Consider the following 21,902-nt stretch of genomic DNA (forward strand, 5'->3'; position numbering starts at 1 on the left):
TACTTTTACTGATTTCACTCAATAGACGTGAACTAGCCTCTAAAAGTTGGGCTTGGGGATGTAGCAGACTTTTAATGTTGACTCATTAACTTTTCCACGAATTTATACCACTGAAGTACAACGGAGGGACAGGGTGTTGTTTTCTTCAGCCTCTTTTCTTCATGTAAAGAAAAGAAACTTCCAGCTCCAATCTGGGATAATGCAAGCCAGTGAAGCAGAGGGTGCATGGATACAGATGGAGCACGATGCTAGCTAACTAACTAGCTAACGTTACTTAGGTAAGAGCAAAACACAGACGAGGTTTTGCACATTATTACATTTTTAAATCTCTTGGTGTACGTTTGCACATTGTCTTATTTAACTAATGCTACTGAACTGTTGTACATTTGGAAATAAGTAATTATAAGCAGGCAAGAGTTTGAAATAAGCTGCTAACCGTTAGCAAGCTAGTGAGTTTCTAAAGTTTGTTAAACACTTTTACAGCTGAGGCTAGTTAGCTTTATTATGAAGCAGAGTTGAGTGACTGTATGGATGAAATGGATGAATACAAGAAAGACAAGAATCTTCCTTTGCTTTCCCCCAAAGAGACTTGAAACTCGACACAAGTTTGCATATTAACCCAGAGCAGTGGTCCTGTCCTAAACTTTTGGACCACTGGAAAAATAGAGGGGCGTGCATGCACAGATTAGTGAACTTTACATTAAATGATTATTTAATTGTTCCTTCAGGACTATTTTACTTTTATGGTTGTTGTGGAATCATAAAGGGTGCATATTCATTGTTTCATTATTCATTATTTCACATTCATTATACATTTAAATTTAACACTATGTTAAACTACTCAAACAGAAGAATTTTTCAGTCTACATCGGATAACTATAATGAAATTATTAGGCATTTACACACAATTTGTGCATAGTGTGCACCAATCATGCGAATGTATCAGTGGAACAAATCAAAGAGTAGCTAAAATAGCCTATTATTTTTATTATTTGTGCCATTTTTGTTGCCTTAGTTGTGATAAAAGCCTACTCCTAATGCCAGTGGTGTGTTGGTGTGTGGGCAACATGATGCTCTATCCACTGAGCACGTAGGACACTCAGAGTATCTGGTTATTGTTCTGCCTCTTTTTTTTTTTTTGTTTTTTTTTGGTAAGCCTGGGTTTATACTCATAGGCACTCGCTGGCTCTTTTTTGTTTTAGTCCTTTAGTCCTTGTTTTTGCTTTAGTCCTTTTAAAAGTGAACCAAAGTTTAAAGGTGTACCGAAAACTGTAATAAGAGATCTTCTGGGTGTACTGACCAGCAGGGAAGTAATGAGCTGGCAACATCCTCTTTCAACAGAAAAACAAAGCATTTAAAAAAGATCTTACGGGAGAGGAACAATGAAATCGATTTACAGGGGCTTTTGATATTCTCTTGCATGCACTCCCATTCAATAAATCATGCCAGTTATAACACTATGTCTACTTTAAAGATGCAGTTTACACATAATCTCCAAAATGTTGTCTTGAATAGACAGGGATCACACACCTCCTGTGTGAAAAGCCTGTCACCCTACAGCAGTGATTTGTTCAGCTACAGTGGTTTCAAAATCTAGTGTCGAGGTTGGACACCTTTTAAAGAATGCAATTTGAAGCTCATAAATCTCTTTCCCACAGGGACATTGGTTGCTAGCAATGATATTGGATACATGCCTGAATCCTCACCAGAGGCGGGGCTTGCCAAGTTGCCATAAGCATTTAAAAAAAAGTACAGACTTTGGCTTTAATCTCTGAATAGGCCTGCTTTGATGCTACAGTAGTCCCATTAGTTGGTTAGTGATTTCCTGTGCTGGGATGGTTTCCCCAATCTATACATTCCTAAGTATAGAGCAGGGGGCAAGAGGCCACGAGTGGTTTTAAGGTCTCTGTGAAACGGTGTTGGTGGGTTTTCACTCTCAGCGTTAAACTAGGGATTGGTCACAGCTCAGAGGCGTCTACGGTTCGCATGGTGGTGCACAAGCTCTAATTTAGTAGTCCACATCAGACATATCCCTTCGGTGCACTTGCTCATTTGAGATGCATATCCGTTTCACATCGACATTATGCTCAATTAGTACCTCTAGTTTAGGCAATTCAATGCTTAAAGTTGGCTGCAGGCAACAGGGGTACCAGTCAGAGGGGTGAGAGAGCCCAGTAGCTTGGAAAGTTGCTTTTTAGTCCTTTTTAAGCCTTAAGATTTAGATCTTTTTTTAAAGCATCAATTATAGTCAAATTATCAAGTGTAAATTATCTACCTGCTGAAGTAAGAAGCAGTAAAGTTGTAAAGTGTTGCGTTCTGGCCACATGAGGAAATAGCTTGATTGTTGACAAACCTGCCTCCTGGCAGCTGACTGCACTACACACTGGCTGCAGTAGGTTAGCAGTTCACTTATGTTATAAAAGGACTCAAGAATATTTAAAGAATTTTGTTTTGCCAGCTGCTGTGTTGCCTACACAAAGCCCCCTCTCTGTCTCTCTGGGGTTTCTGGTTTATATAAACCACCCATGACATCCACCAACTGGCTACTTTTATACTGGACCGGTGCCTGTTTTGTACAGCGGTGTAGTGGAACTGTGTTTATCCAAACTGACTAGTCTTACTAATGGGCATAATGGACTTGAAAACTGCAATTGCACAGTTGTTGGAAGTACATTATTGATAGAGCAAATCAACTTCACATCATGACAAAAAATATCTCCTGTGTGGTCGCCGTCCTGTCTCTTCCAACTCTTCAGCTTCCCCCCTGCCTTTCCAGTGTCACAATTCAACCACAGCTGCTCGCTCAGTGTGTCTAAGCTTCTTCCTTTCATATGCATGTGCACAGCATTGTCAGAACTATACAAAGTATACAGCCCCCTGAATATTGGACTGCAATGTCAGGGGAGGTTTTAGGCCAGCACTGTGTCTAGCTGGATTTTAAAATGTTGGCCTGTTTCTTCTAGCATTTCCCACTCCCTAACTCCCCTCTAGTAGGAAAGGCAGCCTCAATATTGTTGTCATATTCTTCATTTGCTTGGCTTCACTTCCATTTTGATATTAGGTTAACATTCTGCTTGGCTTGCAGCCTTTTTCTACAAGGCGCTGCTGTAGTCATGCTTACTGTATTATCCATATCGATGCTAATAGGCAGGATGTAAATCCCTCCTCCCTGCAGCCTTTACCCACCCACAACTCAATTTGATGTCTGATTGATTACATCCATCATCATAGTGAATGCTAAAGGCGAGATTGCTCACCTGGCCATGAAACCAATCTCCAGGCACTGCCATGTTGTTGAGCATATTTGTTTGTCTTCGATATAGGCTTTGACCAGATATGTGATGTTTGGTGCTCTAAGAAATCAAATGCTATGTATGAATGGCTTTTAGCCAATAAACTTATTAACATATCAATTACAAAACTGATGCAAATATTCTCCTCTTTATTCTGCCGTTGCAGCACAAAGTAACTCTGTACCACTTGGTTTCTAAAATAGTCACCAAAAAAGCTACTTTTGTTTCAGGGTCTATTTTGTTATTTCTGACTAAAACTGACTTACTGTAAAACTCTGAACTTGGTGTTGGGCCAAATATGGCATGGTACCACAGTAATTTTTAAATTCTTGGTAAGGGCACATGGTAAGCACATACTCCTCACTCTAGTGTCTGTCAAAAAAGAAAGTTCATGTAGTCAAATTCAACATGATTTTAGTCTCTTATGTTGTCACTCACTGCTAACCTACTGAAGGGTTATCCAAGACGTTAGATATCTCTAGGTTATACTATATTGCTAAAGCCAAACATATTTTAAGATATTTATCTGCCGTGGCTGGTATTTATGAAATGGGCCCAATTGTGCTTACACTGTGAAGCCTAAATGTAGAAAGGACTGAATCAAATATCCGCCTATTTCGTGCTGTAGCTGCTGCTATGTTGGTGCCATGTCATTTGAGATCTGATACTCAAGTGTCTGGGAATTGCTGGACTTTGTTCAGAGTGTCTAAGCACAGACATTCTTGGAAAGCCTAAATGAATATTGGGATTCTGAGTGAATGTGAGCCATGCAGTTGCAGAGCAGGTGCTAACTCTGGGTCTCTGTAAATCACACAGACTATCCCACCGCCATGTGGTTCCCGCTTTTCAGGGGAAACAAAAGTGGCGAGCCTCAGATCAGAAGGCCTTAGAATTGTCAATCTGCATGTAGGTGGATAAATGGTGAAGAGGGTTGCACAGGCTACACATAAATGATACAGGATTTATTTGCAAGTCTAGGCTAGTAACTTCCAAAGTTTTTGGTTAACTCAAGAACAGACAGTTTTGATGGCCTCTTAAACAACCAGGAGATGGCAGTAGATATGCATTGACCAGATTTCTGACCTTCGATGTGCGGAGCAGCTCTCACAAGAGTTAACAATCATTTCAAGCCGTCATTGTTACGAGAACAGAACAGTCCAAGGCTGTTAACACTCGCTCTGGTTTGCTCTGTATTGTATGGATCTATAAAAGACTTCATGAAAGAGCTATCTATAGTGTGTGACCAACACAGGGGTTTTTGTTTCTGTCAAGAGATTGTCTTTGAATGTTTTAAAGATAGACACCTTGCAAATTGTCCCTCATATTTGGGCCCAAAAATGAATGTCTGATTTCAACAATGAACATCCTTTGACTGCTAAAATTTGATGTTTAATGCCAACATCATTCTGGTATTGGTGCCCAAATATTTCTAATATTTCTTTAAATATTTGTACTGCTGTGTTTTTGACAGCAATGGTGCCTTGGTAATGGTACACAAGTTTCAGCCTATTCATGGGTTACCTCCCAGTTTTCAAGACACTGATAAGAGAGAAATGTATTTTGTCTTTATCTTTGTTATTGTCGACACTGTTTCAAACTCAAATACAAGAGTTGAGTCATATGATACTGACTCCAATGTTCAGCCCTCTGTTTGTGGCCACTCCTTTTCAGTAGGCGAGCCTTCCTGAGTGGGTGAGATTCTCATTCCTGTCCAGACTCTACTCTCTAAGCAGTTTAGCTTTTGCTAGTTTCCATTCAAGTCAGGAATTTTGGGTTTCCAGTTTTTTGGATTTTTTCTGTCTTAAGTTTCTCATAAAGTAAGTACATTTTGTTTTATATGTTGTGCTAGTGAAAATGTTTTCCTGTGTCTTTTTTAATTGATCCATGTGTCCATTTCTACAATAGCTTCACCGGCTACTGGCTCACTGTGCAATGTCTCATTCATTGTATTAATTGTGAAATAGTATATAATATTAGTTTTATAACAAGACATTCACATGTTTTGATTTCACTCTTCAAAGACAGACTATAAGTCAGAAGTTTTGTTTCTATCTGTAAAAATGACATTTTCGCTGCTGTTGCGGCAACAAGGTATTTTCTTTGATATATTCTATATAGAGATAAACCTGATTTGATCACAAATTATGTCAGGGTTGGTTTCACTGTTTCATCTGCGGTTCTTAAAGAAATGACTGACACTTGACTAAAAGTTATGAAGAGTGGTACACCATGCAACAGTGTTGAGTGGTGTACCACTCTTCATAACTAACGGTACAGTATCTCAGTACCTTTAGAAACTGCTCCATACTTCTTCTTTTTAACCCTAACCCAGAATTGAAAAATACCCCTACCACAGTCTTTCATGTCTTTATATACTGTATCTTCGTGTCATTCAAAAATGAACAATTGTATAAAAATGTGTTATAGTAGAGACATACTGTATTTATTCACACATAGATCAATTTTGCCAAACATTTTACACGAAAATGATTTTACAGACGACTTAATGTAACATCAGTCCATGCGGTGCGTTTTGACAACAAAATACATTCTACAGTGTGACACTTCTTGTAGTATCAGCTTCCCTTTAAAACTTTAAACGAGTCCAATCATGTGTCATGGAGGTTCAAGAGTATGCAGGTTTCATTTCAACCAAAGACGACGACAGGGGATTTCAATGATTAGAACACCTTCGACCAGAGAGGAGGAACCTGCACACTCTCGGGCCTCCGTGGCACATGATTGGAGACCCCTGCTTTAAAAGTACAGTGTGTGTGTATATGTGTGTGTGTGTGTTTGTGTATATTGTTGGGAGGGGGGGGGGTTGACTTACTTCATGCAACTAAGTATTAGATAAGTATTGCGGTGTTTGTCAGTTTATTTCATTTCTTTTTGCTGGTATCACATTGATTCAAAACTGTGATCCTTTGCCTGGTTTTGATACCGAGGTAAAAATCGTTTGTACTGTGACAACACTAGCTGCTGCATATAGTTTCATAGTGTGTAGACATAATTAATCTTGTCATTGAGTAAGATTTTTGTAGACCTGTTGACCAACATGCTAATCATTGATCATTATTCCCTGCCCGATCTACTGTGGGAAAATGCCACTTTGGCTAATTGATATTTGTATTCCAAAAGTGCCAATGGATACCCAAGATCATTGATTCTAACATTTCTGCAAAACCTAGCTTGTGGGTAATTCATGTCTCAAAAAGAAGTGGTTTATTTTGGTGAAAAGAATGCAGTGTGATGTTTTTGTTGGGCGTTGTTAAATCATGAATTAGCCAATCACATCTATGTGAGCACATGCATGGAGGAAGGATCATTTCGGACAATCGGCTATCCTCTGTTGCAGACCTCAACAAGCCAGTGTGATGGAATTCAACTCGCTCCTCATTTCCTGTATTCACATAGTTAATAATCAAACCAGCAGTTTAACATATATGGCTCATACATTTTGAGTCAGTCATTACCAGCGCTGAGATAATGGTGATCAGGTGACGTCAGAGACTCGCAAACAGGCAGTCACAGGAAACTCCCTAGACTCAGTATAGCAACATGTGTGTACTCATGCTTTGTGAGACTATGACTCCACTAGACCGGGATCAAGGTGTCTCAGAATGGCCTGTCACACCTGAATCATTCAAGCAACAGGTCACCATCTAAGTAACCTGCAATCTTTCTTTATGTTATTAGAGTGTGTTGCTATTTGGCTTAACATTTTGACCTTTTTGGATTTTGACCACCTAGCAACTATTAGTCCTCATTTTATTTTTAGCCTAATTACTAGTCGCTTCAACTCACAGAAGTATTATTGTACTAGTTTACATTCAGGCATTTTTTAACATCTTCCTGAAAATGGCAGGCTAAACACTGACTCTGTGCTTTCTGGGCTAGATGGTCACAGTTTGAATCTGTTCTGGTTTGGTCTTTTGGAGCTTTGCTAAAAGGACATAATGATAGTTTCATGAAACAACAATAAAATAATGTGGAAGGGAGGCCATGTTAAACATCATTGAGTCTTGGGCAAATTGGTTTGGTATTTTCCTTGGATATCTCATTGCACTGTATTTAGGATTCACTACTACAGACCCACTCAGCTCATTGTTCAGTGTTTGTGGCTTGTCGTGACATCTAATTCTAATTCAAATTCACATTGCCTTCAGCTGCAAATATGATCTGATTCAGTTTGAAACCCTGTTAAATATTCAATGACAGATATTTCCTGCACTTAGCAGGAACAATATTTGGCATTGGATGCAGTAAAGGTTTGTTTTCCATGTAATAATAATATCAGAGAGACAACTCTTACCACAAATGCACATGGCCTTTCAAAAATATGTGAATTTAAGAGATCTTGCCTCAACTCATCAGTCATAACAAAGACATTCTACATAGGTGCAATGAATTAAATAAGCCAATGAGTGAAAAACAGTATTACCCCTTGTTTTTGTGAAACTCTGGTTACTGTAGATTTGGAAAAGGTTGAAAATAGTCATGGCTGCTATAAAGCTGTAATTGTACTCCACAGGGCATGGTGAACCTCGACATTATCCTTTGCCTCCGCCACTGAAGAACAGCAGCAAGAAGCTGACCTACTGACATGGAAGGCAACGGGGAGATCAGTGACACCGACAGCGGCATTATCCTTCATTCTGGTAAGGCGGTTCTCTGTGTTACTACCGGGGATTTTGGAAAAATCTAGTAGCACAACTATCTTTAAAAATTGTTTATAGACATTGTTCTGTTTAGTGGGGGAATACACATTCACATTGCCTATTTTTTCAGGCACTGAAGTCTCTCAGTTGAGTATAAGCTAATGGCATTGCAACATTAGCGGACTATTATACTTCTGTGTTTTAAACTGTTCCTCCATTCAGTTTGTGGTGGCACAGACACACCGTGACTCAAAGGAGCACAGATGTGCTGCATCTTAGGAGCAATGAATTATGGTCATTGTAGTTCACTTTCAGCGCTGGCAGCATTAAATCTTGATTGTTTGAAAACTACACTGGCGAGAACCGCCAGCTTCATGCATCACGGCACCCGAAATGAATCCAAGACAAAAATTTACTAGGCGGGCTATTCATTTACCTGGGTGGGCCGCCCAAATATTAACGTTGTATGAGAAACACTAGCAGCTTTATTGAATTGCTATAGTTGTTGATAAAACATATGAATTTGAGTGGGATTGCTTCATTTCAGAAGATTGATCATGTGTCAAAATGTTCTGTTATTGTTCAGACTCCATATATTGGACTTACACCTTTGCATACCTAATACATGGATTTAAATTATACAATAATTTCTATAACAATGCACCAACCTTGCCTGAGGCCTAAATCAATGTTCACGCCCTATTCCAACCCAACCCTTGATAATCTTATCTAAGTACCTGCTTTTCAAATGACCTTAACCAGAAGAAGCCAAATACCAAACTACTGATTGAATTTGATCAAAACTTATTCTTATTGTATTTGACTGAAGAAAGTAAGTGGCTACCGGCCCTTCTTTGGACAAAATGTAGTGGTCAGAATAATCCTTCAGTTTAACACCTTCCTACATATACAGTCATAAATAATATGGCATATTGACTACATTAGGTTCACTTCTCTGCTAGTTGAAAGAACTCTTAATCCCTCCTCTAATTAGTCAACTTCTTTACTATTTCAACCTTGAGTTTACAATTATGGCTTTTGAAGCCTGGAATTATGAAATGGTAGGTAGTGCAGTTATTCCTGGACATGTGTTCATGTCCAGAAGTTTTAATGTTTTTTGAGCACAAATGAGTAAACCTTTATTTTCAATGGGTTTGTTAATAGCAATCCTGACGTTATACATTTATTCATATCATACTCAAATAAAATATAGCTGTGCCCTACTGATACTGGTTCTTTGCTTTAGTTGTGGAATCAGAATCACTTTATTCCACTGGTACAATAAAGGCACACTTGGTGAGGCTGGTACAGGGACTTATCAACAACTAATGTAACATAAGTAAATACTGGCACACATGGTACAGACAAAAGTACCTCATATTCAGTGCAAGGAAATACACCTACAATTCATAGTGTTGTGTTACATCACCGCACAGTAGCCACAGACAATGAGCTGTGTATAAGGTAAAGCAGCATATTGGTAGGAAAAGCATGTGACATGATGGGAGTACTATGAATAGGTTGACTGTACAAATCACTCTACATATGTACATTCATTACTGTGTGCATTCAGGCAGCATTGTATACCATATGGTTACAGGGATTGTAAATGGTGGTAGTGGATGAGAGAACATCCAGATTAGTTAAGAACAGCAGAGAAACAAGAGGAAAAGTTTGCAGAAGTTTAGACGCTACCGCTTTGTGTAGAGCCAGCTTAACAGGCAGCCAATCAGAAGCCTGTTTGATACAGATTCATTGTTTTGCTTTTGGTCGGAGAGAGTTGACAGTGGTCAGCAAGGAGAATAAGCAAAGACCAAAGACTGTATATCATTGAGCCATTCAAATGTTATCGTCAAATAGTTATCAGCCAGTGTGGTGGGTGAACCTTACTGATTTATCCGAGCTTTTACTGGCATTTAGCGTTTGGCAGGTGTTCATTTCAGATCCTGTTCCTAATATAGAGCCACCTCTGCCAAAATTCACCTCTTTTATTGCAAAACACAAAATGAGAGTGGGCAGTTCACCATCATCCACTAGCCAAGTGCTGGTATATTTTGGCTTTAGCTGGTAAGTTTGTTTAGCAGCTCTCGTCTGGAGGTCCTACTCTACTCTAAAAATCATGTGGCTGCTAAAATAGATATAGTGGCTGGTGAATTCTGGGAGTTAAAGGCCTGCAGACAAAAAGTGAGTTTCCTGCCCTGCACACAGTTGTAATACTTAACCACTCCATTTCAAATAGCCTGTGCTACACTGTCTATGCATTTAATTTGATAATGGTGGTAGAGGAATTGTAACTATATACAAAGTACTGTGACATCATAACCTCTGTAATAAACAAGCTCTGAGGGAATTTAGAGACAAAGTACTGATCATTTATTTTGAGTAGCCCTCTGTCCATTTTAGTTTTGCATGGAGAAATATCTCGTCATTTATAGCGCACTAGTTTGTCAAATGTAAAAGAGAGGAATCCAAGTTTTCTAATGACCCCAAAATGATTGCTCTTCTACACCCTGTATTTAGCAAAATGACACCCTGTCAGAGCACAACACAATCACAGAAGATTACATATCGTTAGCTACTATTGCTATAATCCTCTTGGCGGCACAGTGCATATAAATTACGTTCTCAATAACATAATCTACATTCTCTAATCCAACTCTCCATTCCAGCCTATACCATGTTTGATCTATATTAAGGTAGTAGTTCTAGGCATTGGAAAACAAGTGATCATCTGCTTGGTGGAAGAAAACAAGTCATGTGAAAGCTTAGATGAGAGGAAGTAAAGATGCATGCGGTCCATTGTGACCTATTGCCAAATCACAGTCACTATATCCTGCACGACATGCAAGATATATTCAAAAGTGTAGAATTGATAATTATGTTGGCGACATAATTCCAACATGTGATTCACGTTTCATTGCAAATGACCTAGCACATGCCAACAGGACCATGAATGATCTAGATTAAAGATGGAGCAACAACTCATTGTATTTCATGGTGTTTCACTGGGGGGAAATCAGTCATGTGATTTCACTAGTTTGTGTTTAGGGTTCGAAAGCATTTTCTCAAATCTGAATCCAGTATCGAATCTGCTTATCGAATCTGAATCCTTTCAAATCTCTTTTTACATTATTTGTTGGGGATAAGGGGACAAAGAAAATTTTAAAAACACAGCACTCGTTAACTTTTACGTGATGCTGCGCTGAGTGCTTATTCATCGTGCTTCAATATTGTGCTTTGGAAGTATTTTGAAATGTCTTTGTATTCATAAGCCAGACGATATTTTGTGTGTATCTAGACTCAACTTTGTGAATGGCAGTCACAACATTAGGTTGTCCTCGTTTTCCTCCCAGTCCCGTAGGCCTACATTAACTTGGAATTAAGTGCAAGGTCAGGAAATATTTTTTTGCTGCACCCAGTAGCACCTACTGATATGCTCTTTCCATGCTTACATTCCTTGCACCATATGTAATTGAGCCACATGATGTTTTTGCTCTCTACAATGAGAAATTGTCAATCTGGAAAGAATAGGGGGGTTGTCACTACTGACACCACGGTTTTTGGCTGCCATTCTCGGAAGAGGTTTTCTTTGCCCCTTTTGTATTCCTGTCGCACCTCCTTCCTGTCACACCTCTGTTTGTCAGTACCTGCAGGGACTCTGTTAATGATCTCTGAAGGCATGTGACAGTCAGTGCAGTTTACCCGAAGCCATTCCCACAGCCCTAAGAATGATCCTAAAGTCATTAGTCACCTTGACAGCTCCAGCTGAACAACCACACATTGTTTATAGTTAAGAAATTCCTACCACGCATTTACTGCAGTTTCAGTATCACTCTGTATCAGTGAAAACAAGGATTGCCAAGAAAGATAAATTTTTCTGGGGAAATTAATTGGAATGGGACAATCATTTGAATCCACTTTACCTATTGTGTCACATATTGGGTATCTTTTAGTTAGCTAACCATACTAAGTAAGTAAGTAGAAATTGCAACGACTTATAGTGAAAAATATTGAGTTATAACAGTCTAAGTCTATTAACATAATTGGCTACCCTGTATTATATTGATCTGTAGGGAAAATGGTTGGAAAATGTGCATGTTCAGCTTTTAATTAGCTCACCAGTCTATTTCTCTACAATTCTATGGAGTTATAGAAATGTAGTGTGAAAAATGATTTACAAATTAAGTGGAAGTTTAGACATGATACTAATTAGTTATAAATTAAAACATTTTAATAACTAAGTAAGAGTTTGTAATGTCAAATTAGATAACACTCCCATAGATGAGTCTTAAAAAGCGGTTTATAATTCAAAAAGTAGGATCAAACAGTGAAGAAGACTGATAGCGTAACAGCATTCATGTAACATTACCCGTCAAGGATGACGGGTTAATAACCTTGCAATTTTATACTGTCATATTTCAGCCATATAGTCTCAGGTGGGAACATTTGCTTCTTTGCACACAGGTTCTGACAGTCCCACAACCCATACGAAGGATGTGACCACTCACACGCGGGCCATGAAGCTCAAACACCAGGCGCTCCAAGACCGACTGGAGCTCTGCATGCTGGAGCTGAAGAAACTCTGCATCCGAGAAGCTGTGAGTAACAGTGATCTACAGATTAACAGGCCAACAGACTGAAAACTAATGAAGCATTGCATAGTATAGGTTCAGAGACTGCATTACATGTCACAGAACAAAAGATTTACATACATTTTCGTGATAATCTAAGGTAAGTTTATAAAGGTGTAAAAAAAATACTTAAAAAACAAAAAGTTGGACAAGTCTTACGTCATCAGGCATGTTGTTACAAAGTCTACTCGCTGTGTTTCAAAGGATCAAGCACCTTTTGTTGTGGACTAAGTAGGTTGGGCAGTTCAGTGGAGGTGGTTTGATGACACATTTAACCGTCGGACAACTGTGTTGCTGCAAACTAAGCTGGATCGGAAGACATTTATGAGACATGTTAATCTCAGAAGGGTTCTGCTCGGACAGGCACCCTACTGAGGGTAAGCGAAAGGACTTTAATCTGTCCTCCTGTCCTCTGTAACCCCAGTTTACTTTGGTTCTAAACACTGAGAAGAACACAATAACAACACGTTTCTTTCAGATACATTGTATAGTGAAATTGGACCGCGCAATATGGCTTCAGTGGGATTTTCTAAGTGTCTGTCAAAAGTTCTTTTTAAGGGGCGTCCTGGTTGCTCAGTTGGCTATAATGCTATCACACCGTACTTCAAATTCAAATCTGGCCTGGGACCTTTGTTGCATGTCACCCCCCTCTCTCTCCCAGTTTTTCCTGTATCTCTCCACTGTGAATTATCTAATACAGGCTACAAAATGCCACAATAAATAAAGAAGTCATTTCCAAAACTAGACATACATACTCAACCTTGGGACGGTCTCTGTCATGTGTTGTAGCTGCTGCTGCAGGGTAAAATCTCAGGCCTGATCATTCTTTCCTGTTGACACTCGGGCTGGGCATTCCTGTTGGGACATGCTCAGGTGTACTAATAGGAGGCTTTTAGGACATCTCTCCCTTCTTTCAGTGACAAAAGAACAAGTAAGATTGTGGGCAACACTTATGTCGTCGTCTGTCTGTGAAGTTGGCTGACTCAAAGTAAGGGTGTGTTATGACTGTTCTCAAATGAAATTAGTAATAGTGCGTTCTCAGGCCATTGATACGGGATTCAGTAAGTGAGATCCAAAGAATGTGTTGTGAAAGGGAATCTATGCAAAAGCAGAATTGTGCAACAGACTCCCTGAACATATATGCCTCAACATGCAAGGAGGACAGATATTTGTACATTATTTCAAAATGAGGACAATATTATCTCAAGATTTTGGTTTCGGCAGGTAGAATAAAATGATTCATTACTACTCAGAGAGATATGTCCTTATTTGAAGCATAGGGTAGAATTTCACCAAGGCTATAACTGTGTACAGAAATGTAAACTTTTACTCATGTTCAAATGTTGCTTTGGTGACAGTTGCATTTGTGCTATTCTCTGTGCCATTCAGGAGCTGACAGGCCGGCTGTCAGAAGATTACCCGCTTTTCCCAGGAGAGAAGCCTCCTCACGTTCGAAGACGTATTGGAGCTGCATTCAGACTGGATGAACAAAGTATCCCTCAAGGAGCAGAGGTAGAAGCAGCAGGGCATATTTTACAGAATGCAAGAATGAAGCATGTCACTGCATAGACCTCTGTGACACTAGATATATAAACTTCTCTAAGAGCCAGGAAGAGGTGCTTCATTTGCAGTCACACATGTTGTCTTCCTCTCTCCCCCCGCCGTAACCTTACAGGAGTCAGAGCTGAATTTGGTGGATGCCGAGTTAGCGCTTCAGACGAAGATATTTGAGGCGGCGCGCAAACTCTGCCGAGAGGATCACCTGAATAAGGCTATTAAGAGGAGCCGGTTACAGCAATGCAAGCGGGAGGAGAAGAAACTCAAAGAGCTGCAAGAGACGGCCTTTCAGCTTCGACTGGAGCACGGCCGATCCTCGCCACGCCCTGCTTATAATATTGCACAGCAAGGTGAGAGCCGTCCTGCCAGGCAACAAGAACATTGTTGAGATCAAATCCCTTTCAAGATGGACTGATTTTTACCTGATGACTTCATAAATCTTTTCACAATGTTGTAATGATTAAACTGACCAGGATCTCATGTAATACTTTACATATGAATTAAGGAGTTGTGCATTTTGCTTTAATTGTTTTTATTTTTCAGATCTGGGTACTTCTGATGACAGTTCTCTGTCCGATTCAGCTGTTCACGACGAAGGTACGATTTCAGAGAAATACTTTGGCCTGATTTATACTACTGGCAGAACTGTGGTTTTTAGTCTAGCATTGATGAGAGGAAGATCAAGACCAAATTTTTGGTGTAAATAGCTGGACAATGCTTGCCACATAACCAGTTGACCATCTAATATGCAGAGTCCAGTATACATACAAAAAGAAACTTTTCCAGCAGTAATGCTGCCCAGCCCCCTAATGACAAGTATTTAACTGACAGTAGGCTGATACCACACTCCATGTTTTTTCTGTTGTTAAAAGACACTTCCTCATTAATATAAATTATTATTATAAATAATCTATAGAGAAGGTGAAGCAGTCATTTGTAAACATGTATTGATGCTTGTCAAAATAACTTTAAGCATGTACCATACACTGAATCATTTTGATTTTTCTCTAGAAGTGGCCAGCCAGTCATCACAACCATCCTCTGGACTTCCTTATCCAACAGAGACAGATTCTCCCCAGCCGTTCCCCGTGTCCTCACAGTCCTCCATAGACGTCTCCTACATGTCTCCATCTGTGACCTCACAGGCCCTGGCACTGACCCCGAGCCAGTCTCCCCATCCGAGTCTTGAGCCCATGCTGAGTCTTGACTCTAGCCTTGTATATGACGCCCCTCCCATTGAGCACTCCCCCTGGACAGAGTCTAGTCTCGACCAACCTTATCAGAAGACCAAGAAGTCACGCTCCTCCAGTAAGAGCAAGTCAAGGTAAATGAGAACATCAACTTCCTATGAATCATGTTTTTGGTGTAGGAAAAGCAAAGAATTGTCAGTTAAATCCTATTATGTTTATTAAACTTTCTCAGTCCTTCAGTTATTACAGACTGTAGTAATTGTCTCGGTGAAATCCAAATTTTCTGGGCACTGGTAGCCTCAAAGTGAGAAAGCCAAACTGTGTGGCTCTCTGAAGCTGACGCTTCACTGCACTCTAAGTCTTACAGTGAAGCACACCTTTGTGCTTTATCATGTAGCACGAGAGAGATCAAACATCACAAACCTTGTGATGTTTGATCCTTTGGAAAGGCTGGGAAAACCTGGGCAACGGAAGTAACTGAGTAACACCATCCCTTAAAAACAATATTGTGCAACTCCAAACTGTGAATGTGAGTGACTGGTTTATGTAGCATCAAGCAGTGAGTATTTGAAAAAAGATGAAGTGTGCTCCGACAGTATAATGGGTCAGTGTTATGCACATATACAATCACTGCTGATACACCAATGCAAATTGGGATGTATTACGCCCCTTGATACCCACATTTCTGTGAGCTAACTTCATATTTTTTATATCATTTGAAACCTTGGAATTTCTACTTTTATTTAAAATGACACGACAGGCAGCTGTTCAGTTTCCTTTTATATTTGTCAAATGTAAAGGATTACACATTTCTTAAGCTGCCATGTTGGTTATTCAGCAGTCCAGCCACTACTGAAGTGTTGCCACCGTTGGAGGCTTGCTTAGGACACTCTCCCCTGCCACTGCAACTTTCCCATCTCAGGCTGTGCCACTCCCAGTCGAACAGCACCCCCTCTACACCAGAGATGCGTCTGCACCGACAGCTCTCCCTCAGGTAGCCTTCCCCCTCAAGCACACCTATGTCAGCACACCTATGTTGAGCACGCAATTAACTGCAAAGCACACTGATATTCTATTAAAGTGATTCATATTGAATGTGTAAAGGCAAATGTTACAGGTGTACAGATTAAAATACTTAACAAACAAAACACAGATACTGCATAAATAAAATGTATCCATTTTAAAAGGTGAATTTGTGCACTGCCTTTGCTGAGTAACATTCTTGTCATACTTGCCATGTAACATTCTCTCATGATTTACGCAGGTTATCCAACACTGAATCTCCATTTGGCCCAGAAAAGGATCGTGGTCGCACCAGATGTCCGAGGAGGCGACTGACGGATTACACAGTGACTTTACCAGAGGCTCCTGCCCCTAGGGTGAACTACAGAAGCCATGCTAGCTCTGAGGATAGTAACTCTGAACAGTCATCTACTTCTTACACAAGCTCCCCATGTCAAGAAATGCCCTGTGATCTGCCCAAACAAAGTCCGTCTGCATTCCAGCACCAGCACTATGGCCCAGTTGGCAGCCTTGGACCACTAGCCTTCCCAAGCACTGGCTTTTACCAGAATACCAGGCACCAGTCCAGCCCCAGCATTCACAAAGGCTACTACAGCGAGGAAGTGGGTTACCCATTTGATGTGGATATGGCACGGAGCTATTATGTCCAGCAGGCTCCCTGTCCTTCCAACAGATACGACTACTGGTATAAAGAGGCTGCTGTGCACCCTCAGAGAGCGCAGAGGCCCTTGCCTCCTGATGTCAGACTCACCCACTCACCCTCCCTATGGGAACATCCACACTACCGCTCTACTGGTCTCCCACGACAAGTGGTCAACGAAGAGCTGAAGTCATGGCACTGGCGTAACCAGTTCAAAGGACCCAGGCCCCGTTCCCTTGACAGACAGGGAGCGGTCAGAGTTAAGAACACACCAGACCGGGGGTCACCACTCTCCCAAAATCAGAAGTACCATGAACAGGTAAACAGACTATAAGATCTGTCAGTCAGAAGTACTGCAGTAAGTGGGCTTAATGGTTAGGACAGGAAATTCATTTTTACTTCTCCACTAGCCACAGTAGCTGATGGATCCCAAAATTCACTAGTCACTTTCTCAATTTCCCCAAATGATTTTTAGAATGGAATAGGACCTTGAAATCAATGGCTTGTTACCTGCCAAAGTAACTGCCCAGCCACACTCAGGATTTACTGGCATTCAGCAGTTGGCCTGCTTGACAGGAAAGTTCATGCTAACTTGGTTTCCTTACCTGATTGTGATTGATGTTTTTTTTTTATTTCTTGTAATTTCGAAGGGCAAAGCCTCCAGACCGTATTACTTTTTTGAGTTCTCCCCACACCATTTTTATAGTCTGAAATGAGCTAGCTTATGGTTGATGCTGCCTGTAATCTTCATAGCCTCTAAGTAGTTTGGTCGAGTGGGGCCTTCCGACTACTTTACTATTTAAAGTAGAAATTATGAAATGATTGCATCATTGATGCCGACAGGAGCAGAGCCCTGGATGAAAGTAAGAAAATGGCATCTGCCCTTGTTGTAATATCAGTATGATGTGCAGAATTGATTCAGTTCTAAATCAAGAACAATAAAATGCCAATATCCTGAATATGTTGTATCTTTTTTTACCCAGGCCTAATCAGCAAACTGACTTTGCAAAAAGAACAAAAGAGCTACAGACAGAGGTGTGTTTGACTAGTAAAATGGATGATATAGATTATATATAGAGAGAGATAAGTAAACTAATATACTCTAATTTGTTATTTGAAAGCAGTTATTTGTATTTAGAATACAGAGGTTACATTTACATGCACACTGATAATCTGATCTTGAACTGATCAAGGCAATACAGCTTTTGCAAATGTCATGTAAAAATCATTGTAATCGTAACCCAGTTAACACACCTAGATTTCTGCTCAGTGTTTTGATTTATTCAGACATGAATAAACACCTCAGCCCGATTTCATTTAATTTTTTTATTGTGAGCATGTATCAAAAAGGTCGTAGAGGAAGTTGAACTGGATGCAGTGGCAATGTTTGTTTATACAAATGACAGCAAAATGCTGAATTTACCAGTGAACCCAAATAGATGGATAGGTTATTAATATTCACGTTTCTTAAGTCATGTAGAAAGTATACAAACAACATATACAAAGTGGCCATGAGTTGCCACAGAACGTGAAGGACAGGCACAGGCTGCTACAGCAAACAGGAGTTATGAAACTGGCCACCAATACTCCAGTTTAATGTGACAATGAGATCATTAGCAATAAATTAAGAACTTAATCTGATGTTACTTGGCTCAAAGTAACGTAATTGCAGTATTCATGTACGGACCTTAGCCACATTATTGGAGAGTTTTCAGACTTGCCCAACATACTTTCAATTTATTGAATCGTTAATGTTACTACCAACCTTCATGCCCCTCATACCAGAATATTAAATGGGTTCATGGAATGCTATGCATCCGCAATGTGGTAAGCAGCTGCAGTGTGACTGTAGTTTATGACAGGAGAGAAATAATTGACGTTGGGTGTAGCCCATATGGGAGGGGGCGATTCAACAATCGGCATGCAAAATTGTGTGAAAAATGAGAATAGTGAAGGATTTTTACTCTACGTTTGTTAACATCTCATCAAATTATTGTCAAAATCTGCATAAAGGCAATAATTTGGTTATTGTGTGCATGTAAACATAATCAGTGGCTCAACATTAAAAAAAATACTAGTACTATTTGGCTACTTGCATAATAATGGTTTAGGTATGTGTAGTTGTACATCATCATATCTATTCTGTACTGCACAGTAAATTTTGTAATTTTGTTTTACTTGAGGATTGAACCAAGGTTCTGAATGCGCTGTTCTTGTTTCTGCCTGCAGATTATCCAAAAACGGGGTCTCCAGAGGGCTGCTGATGACGCTCCGGTTCATTGGGTTGTGGAAGACAACTCTAAGATTGTAAGTCAAGTCTGAGGAGACTAACCATGGCCCACTTACTGAAATATGTTTACGTAGAGGCTGCAACTGGATTATTTCTTCACAACCCAGCTGAAGTAGTCAGAAAATCGTTAATCGTTTGATTAACTGTCCATATCCATATGGGATTACCCTCTTCTTGACAGTGTACATCAGATGTTTACATGCCTGCTTGTATTTGGGCATATGTTGTCTTGTATTATCCATTACAAATTAAAGCTGTAATATGCCATGTTTTAAGCACTGAAATGAGGCTTCTAGGTCCTAGACCAAAAATCAGCTACCAGCTTGATGCTAGTTGCTAAATTTCCCAGGGGAACAGATCTTATCATGATCACTCAGCTTAAATGTAGCTTGTACATTGTTTAGAACATATACTGTATATTGTTGTGCCATTGTAAAACTATGTTTAACATTGAATACAGATATTAATTTTCATATGTGAAGCAATCAAAGATGATATGGTAATTAGCAGCAAAGTCGTAGACAATATGCTCAAACAAACACAGCAATTTCCAGAAATGTTACTTACTGTAGCTCAAATTATGAGAAATGTGGATGTTTGAAAAATTGCTTTTCTCATGTAACTAAAATTGAGGCCACTGTTAAAGTTTATTTTATTTGAATGACTTAGTTCTCTTTCAAACAAATCAGTTATAAAGTCTTCAAGTAAATTGTTTGAATTGCTTATCTTGTTCATACGACTTAGCAGTGCCATGACTCTTTCTGTAGCCTAAAACACACGTCTGAAGAGACCAGAGTTTGTGGGGCGATGTTTCTAGCTGCTGGCACAAGGAGGTGTGACAGGGAAGTTGACTGTCCACAGTTTGGTAGTAGGGAAAAGTGCAAGATGGATGCTGTTACTACTGCTCAACTAGCTATTTTGAAGGGAATAAATCCATAGTAAAAGAATGTAAAATGGATGGCATATTCCCTTTAATGCTTTTTAGAATAAAGTACATTTGTGTGTAATGTTGCGCTCATTGAGACGCCATGTTATTGCACTTTTTGAGCTGCTCTACTTAAATTTAAGATCCCAGTTTTATCTCCTGTTTACTGAGTATAATGGATACTGTATCCACAGCAGTACCGATTAGTTTGAATGACTTGAGGACTTAATCAACACATAGAAACTAGATACTAAGTTATTCAAATGAGATACAACTGAAATGATGGCATTCCATATTACATTGATATTATATTATCATTAGCAAATTAATGTGGGAGCTAGAGTGTTAATGTTTGGCAGTTAATAGAAGTGTTGTTGCCAATTTACATGTTAAATTTAAATGGCATAAGCTTTAACAGTTGTGTGTTTGCACACAAAAGGGCGTTGAGACAGCAGATCACCTGATCTAACGTCCCTTTTGAAGCCAATACAAATTTAATTCCTTGAGGTGCCAGCTCCTCCATGCAGGTTGGCCAACGCTGTTCTGAGTTCTTTCAACCAAATTTAAATTTAAATTGAGTTTTGGCCAGTTGACTTACTACTTCCTACATACTAGATCATTTCATTCAGATGAGAGTAAAGAATTCTATTGGCAGTTTATTTGACTGCCTACAAATCTAGTCACTGCTACACACTGACCCGTCTCTCAGTCCTATTTATTCATTAATTTATTATGATTTGCACCACTGGACCCATGGCAAATTTGGAGAAAGCATTAAATGTACAATCAAAGAAGAGATGGAACTGAGTATGCTAATTCCAGCAACAGAGAAGATTGTAAATAGTTGTACAAAATAACAGACCACAGTTTTATGTTACTTTGTGTGCCTCTCTTTTCACTGTCTTTTTATTTATCATTTTGTGATAGTTACAGTAGTTTTATAAGTGGACTAATGTGTAATGTTGCTATAAAAAAAGAAAGATCTGTGAAAATATTTTCCCTGTGGAGGTAAATAAAGAATAATTGCCCATTGTTGACTTTTATTTACACTCACTGAATTCATGCTGTAGGAGCAAACATTCCAAAGTAAAAAGCCTTGTCACTCTATTGTTCAGTTTATGTTCATGTTCATCTCATCCTAGTTATGCAATGCATGTGAGCTGTTGACAGTGGAAAAACAAATCAGAAGTATTGGGTGCAACCTGCAAACCTGAATTGTATTTACTAAAAGGAGGAAGTGATTATTAATGAATGAAAAGAATCTATGGCATTAAGAGCTAGAAACTGAGGCAAGAATTAAGTCATTTTATGGATTGTTTTGAGTAGGCTTTCTCCACAGAGAAAAGAAAGACATGTTGATGCTGTTAAGTGACATGGACACTTCAGATGTACTGAAATTAAAACATTTTTTATTTCAAATGGTATATTTTTCTTATTGATCAGTAATGTATGGTTAGGTACTCTTTAAAACATACAAAAAAATGTCAAATCAAATGAAACGTTACACCTCTCTATCCAGGGCGCCCGAAATAATTGCAGGCCCAATTAAAGCAATTAAAGTGCAATGGCATAAAACAGTAGGTTCTTTGCACACCTGAGCAATGTTGGTGACAGGCACACGGAAGACTTGGTCGCCTAAAAAATGTGCAAAGATTATTCTTTACACACAGGAAGGTCAAGAATGAAGCATGT

General features: G+C 39.4%; 1 protein-coding gene across 3 annotated transcripts; it reads left to right on the top strand.

Moving 5' to 3' along the window:
- The first annotated feature begins 5,027 nt into the window (after window positions 1-5,027).
- Window positions 5,028-21,233, top strand: inavab (innate immunity activator b). Of its 3 annotated transcripts, XM_071910162.2 has the most exons (11): window positions 5,028-5,110; window positions 7,828-7,954; window positions 12,419-12,552; window positions 13,975-14,097; window positions 14,261-14,492; window positions 14,686-14,739; window positions 15,154-15,466; window positions 16,171-16,326; window positions 16,597-17,314; window positions 17,979-18,030; window positions 19,225-19,306. In XM_071910162.2, exons 2-10 carry the CDS (start codon window positions 7,900-7,902, stop codon window positions 17,982-17,984), a joined length of 1,791 nt encoding a protein of 596 aa, XP_071766263.1. In that variant the 5' UTR covers window positions 5,028-5,110; window positions 7,828-7,899; the 3' UTR covers window positions 17,985-18,030; window positions 19,225-19,306. The 3 variants fall into 3 exon arrangements, with proteins under 3 accessions (XP_071766263.1, XP_071766247.1, XP_071766254.1); XM_071910146.2 differs by lacking the exon at window positions 17,979-18,030 and having other exon boundaries at window positions 19,225-21,233; XM_071910153.2 differs by lacking the exon at window positions 17,979-18,030 and having other exon boundaries at window positions 16,174-16,326; window positions 19,225-21,233.
- Window positions 21,234-21,902: the final 669 nt, after the last annotated feature.

Source organism: Centroberyx gerrardi, chromosome 5 (assembly GCF_048128805.1).
Source record: "Centroberyx gerrardi isolate f3 chromosome 5, fCenGer3.hap1.cur.20231027, whole genome shotgun sequence".
NCBI lineage: Eukaryota > Metazoa > Chordata > Actinopteri > Beryciformes > Berycidae > Centroberyx > Centroberyx gerrardi.

Bases quoted from the DNA above. Each gene is read 5' to 3' on its own strand.
- inavab (XM_071910146.2), top strand. From the start codon at position 7,900: ATGGAAGGCAACGGGGAGATCAGTGACACCGACAGCGGCATTATCCTT. The intron at 7,955-12,418 runs GTAAGGCGGTTC...CTTTGCACACAG, and splicing joins CGGCATTATCCTTCATTCTG to GTTCTGACAGTCCCACAACC. The intron at 16,327-16,596 runs GTAGCCTTCCCC...TGATTTACGCAG, and splicing joins CACCGACAGCTCTCCCTCAG to GTTATCCAACACTGAATCTC.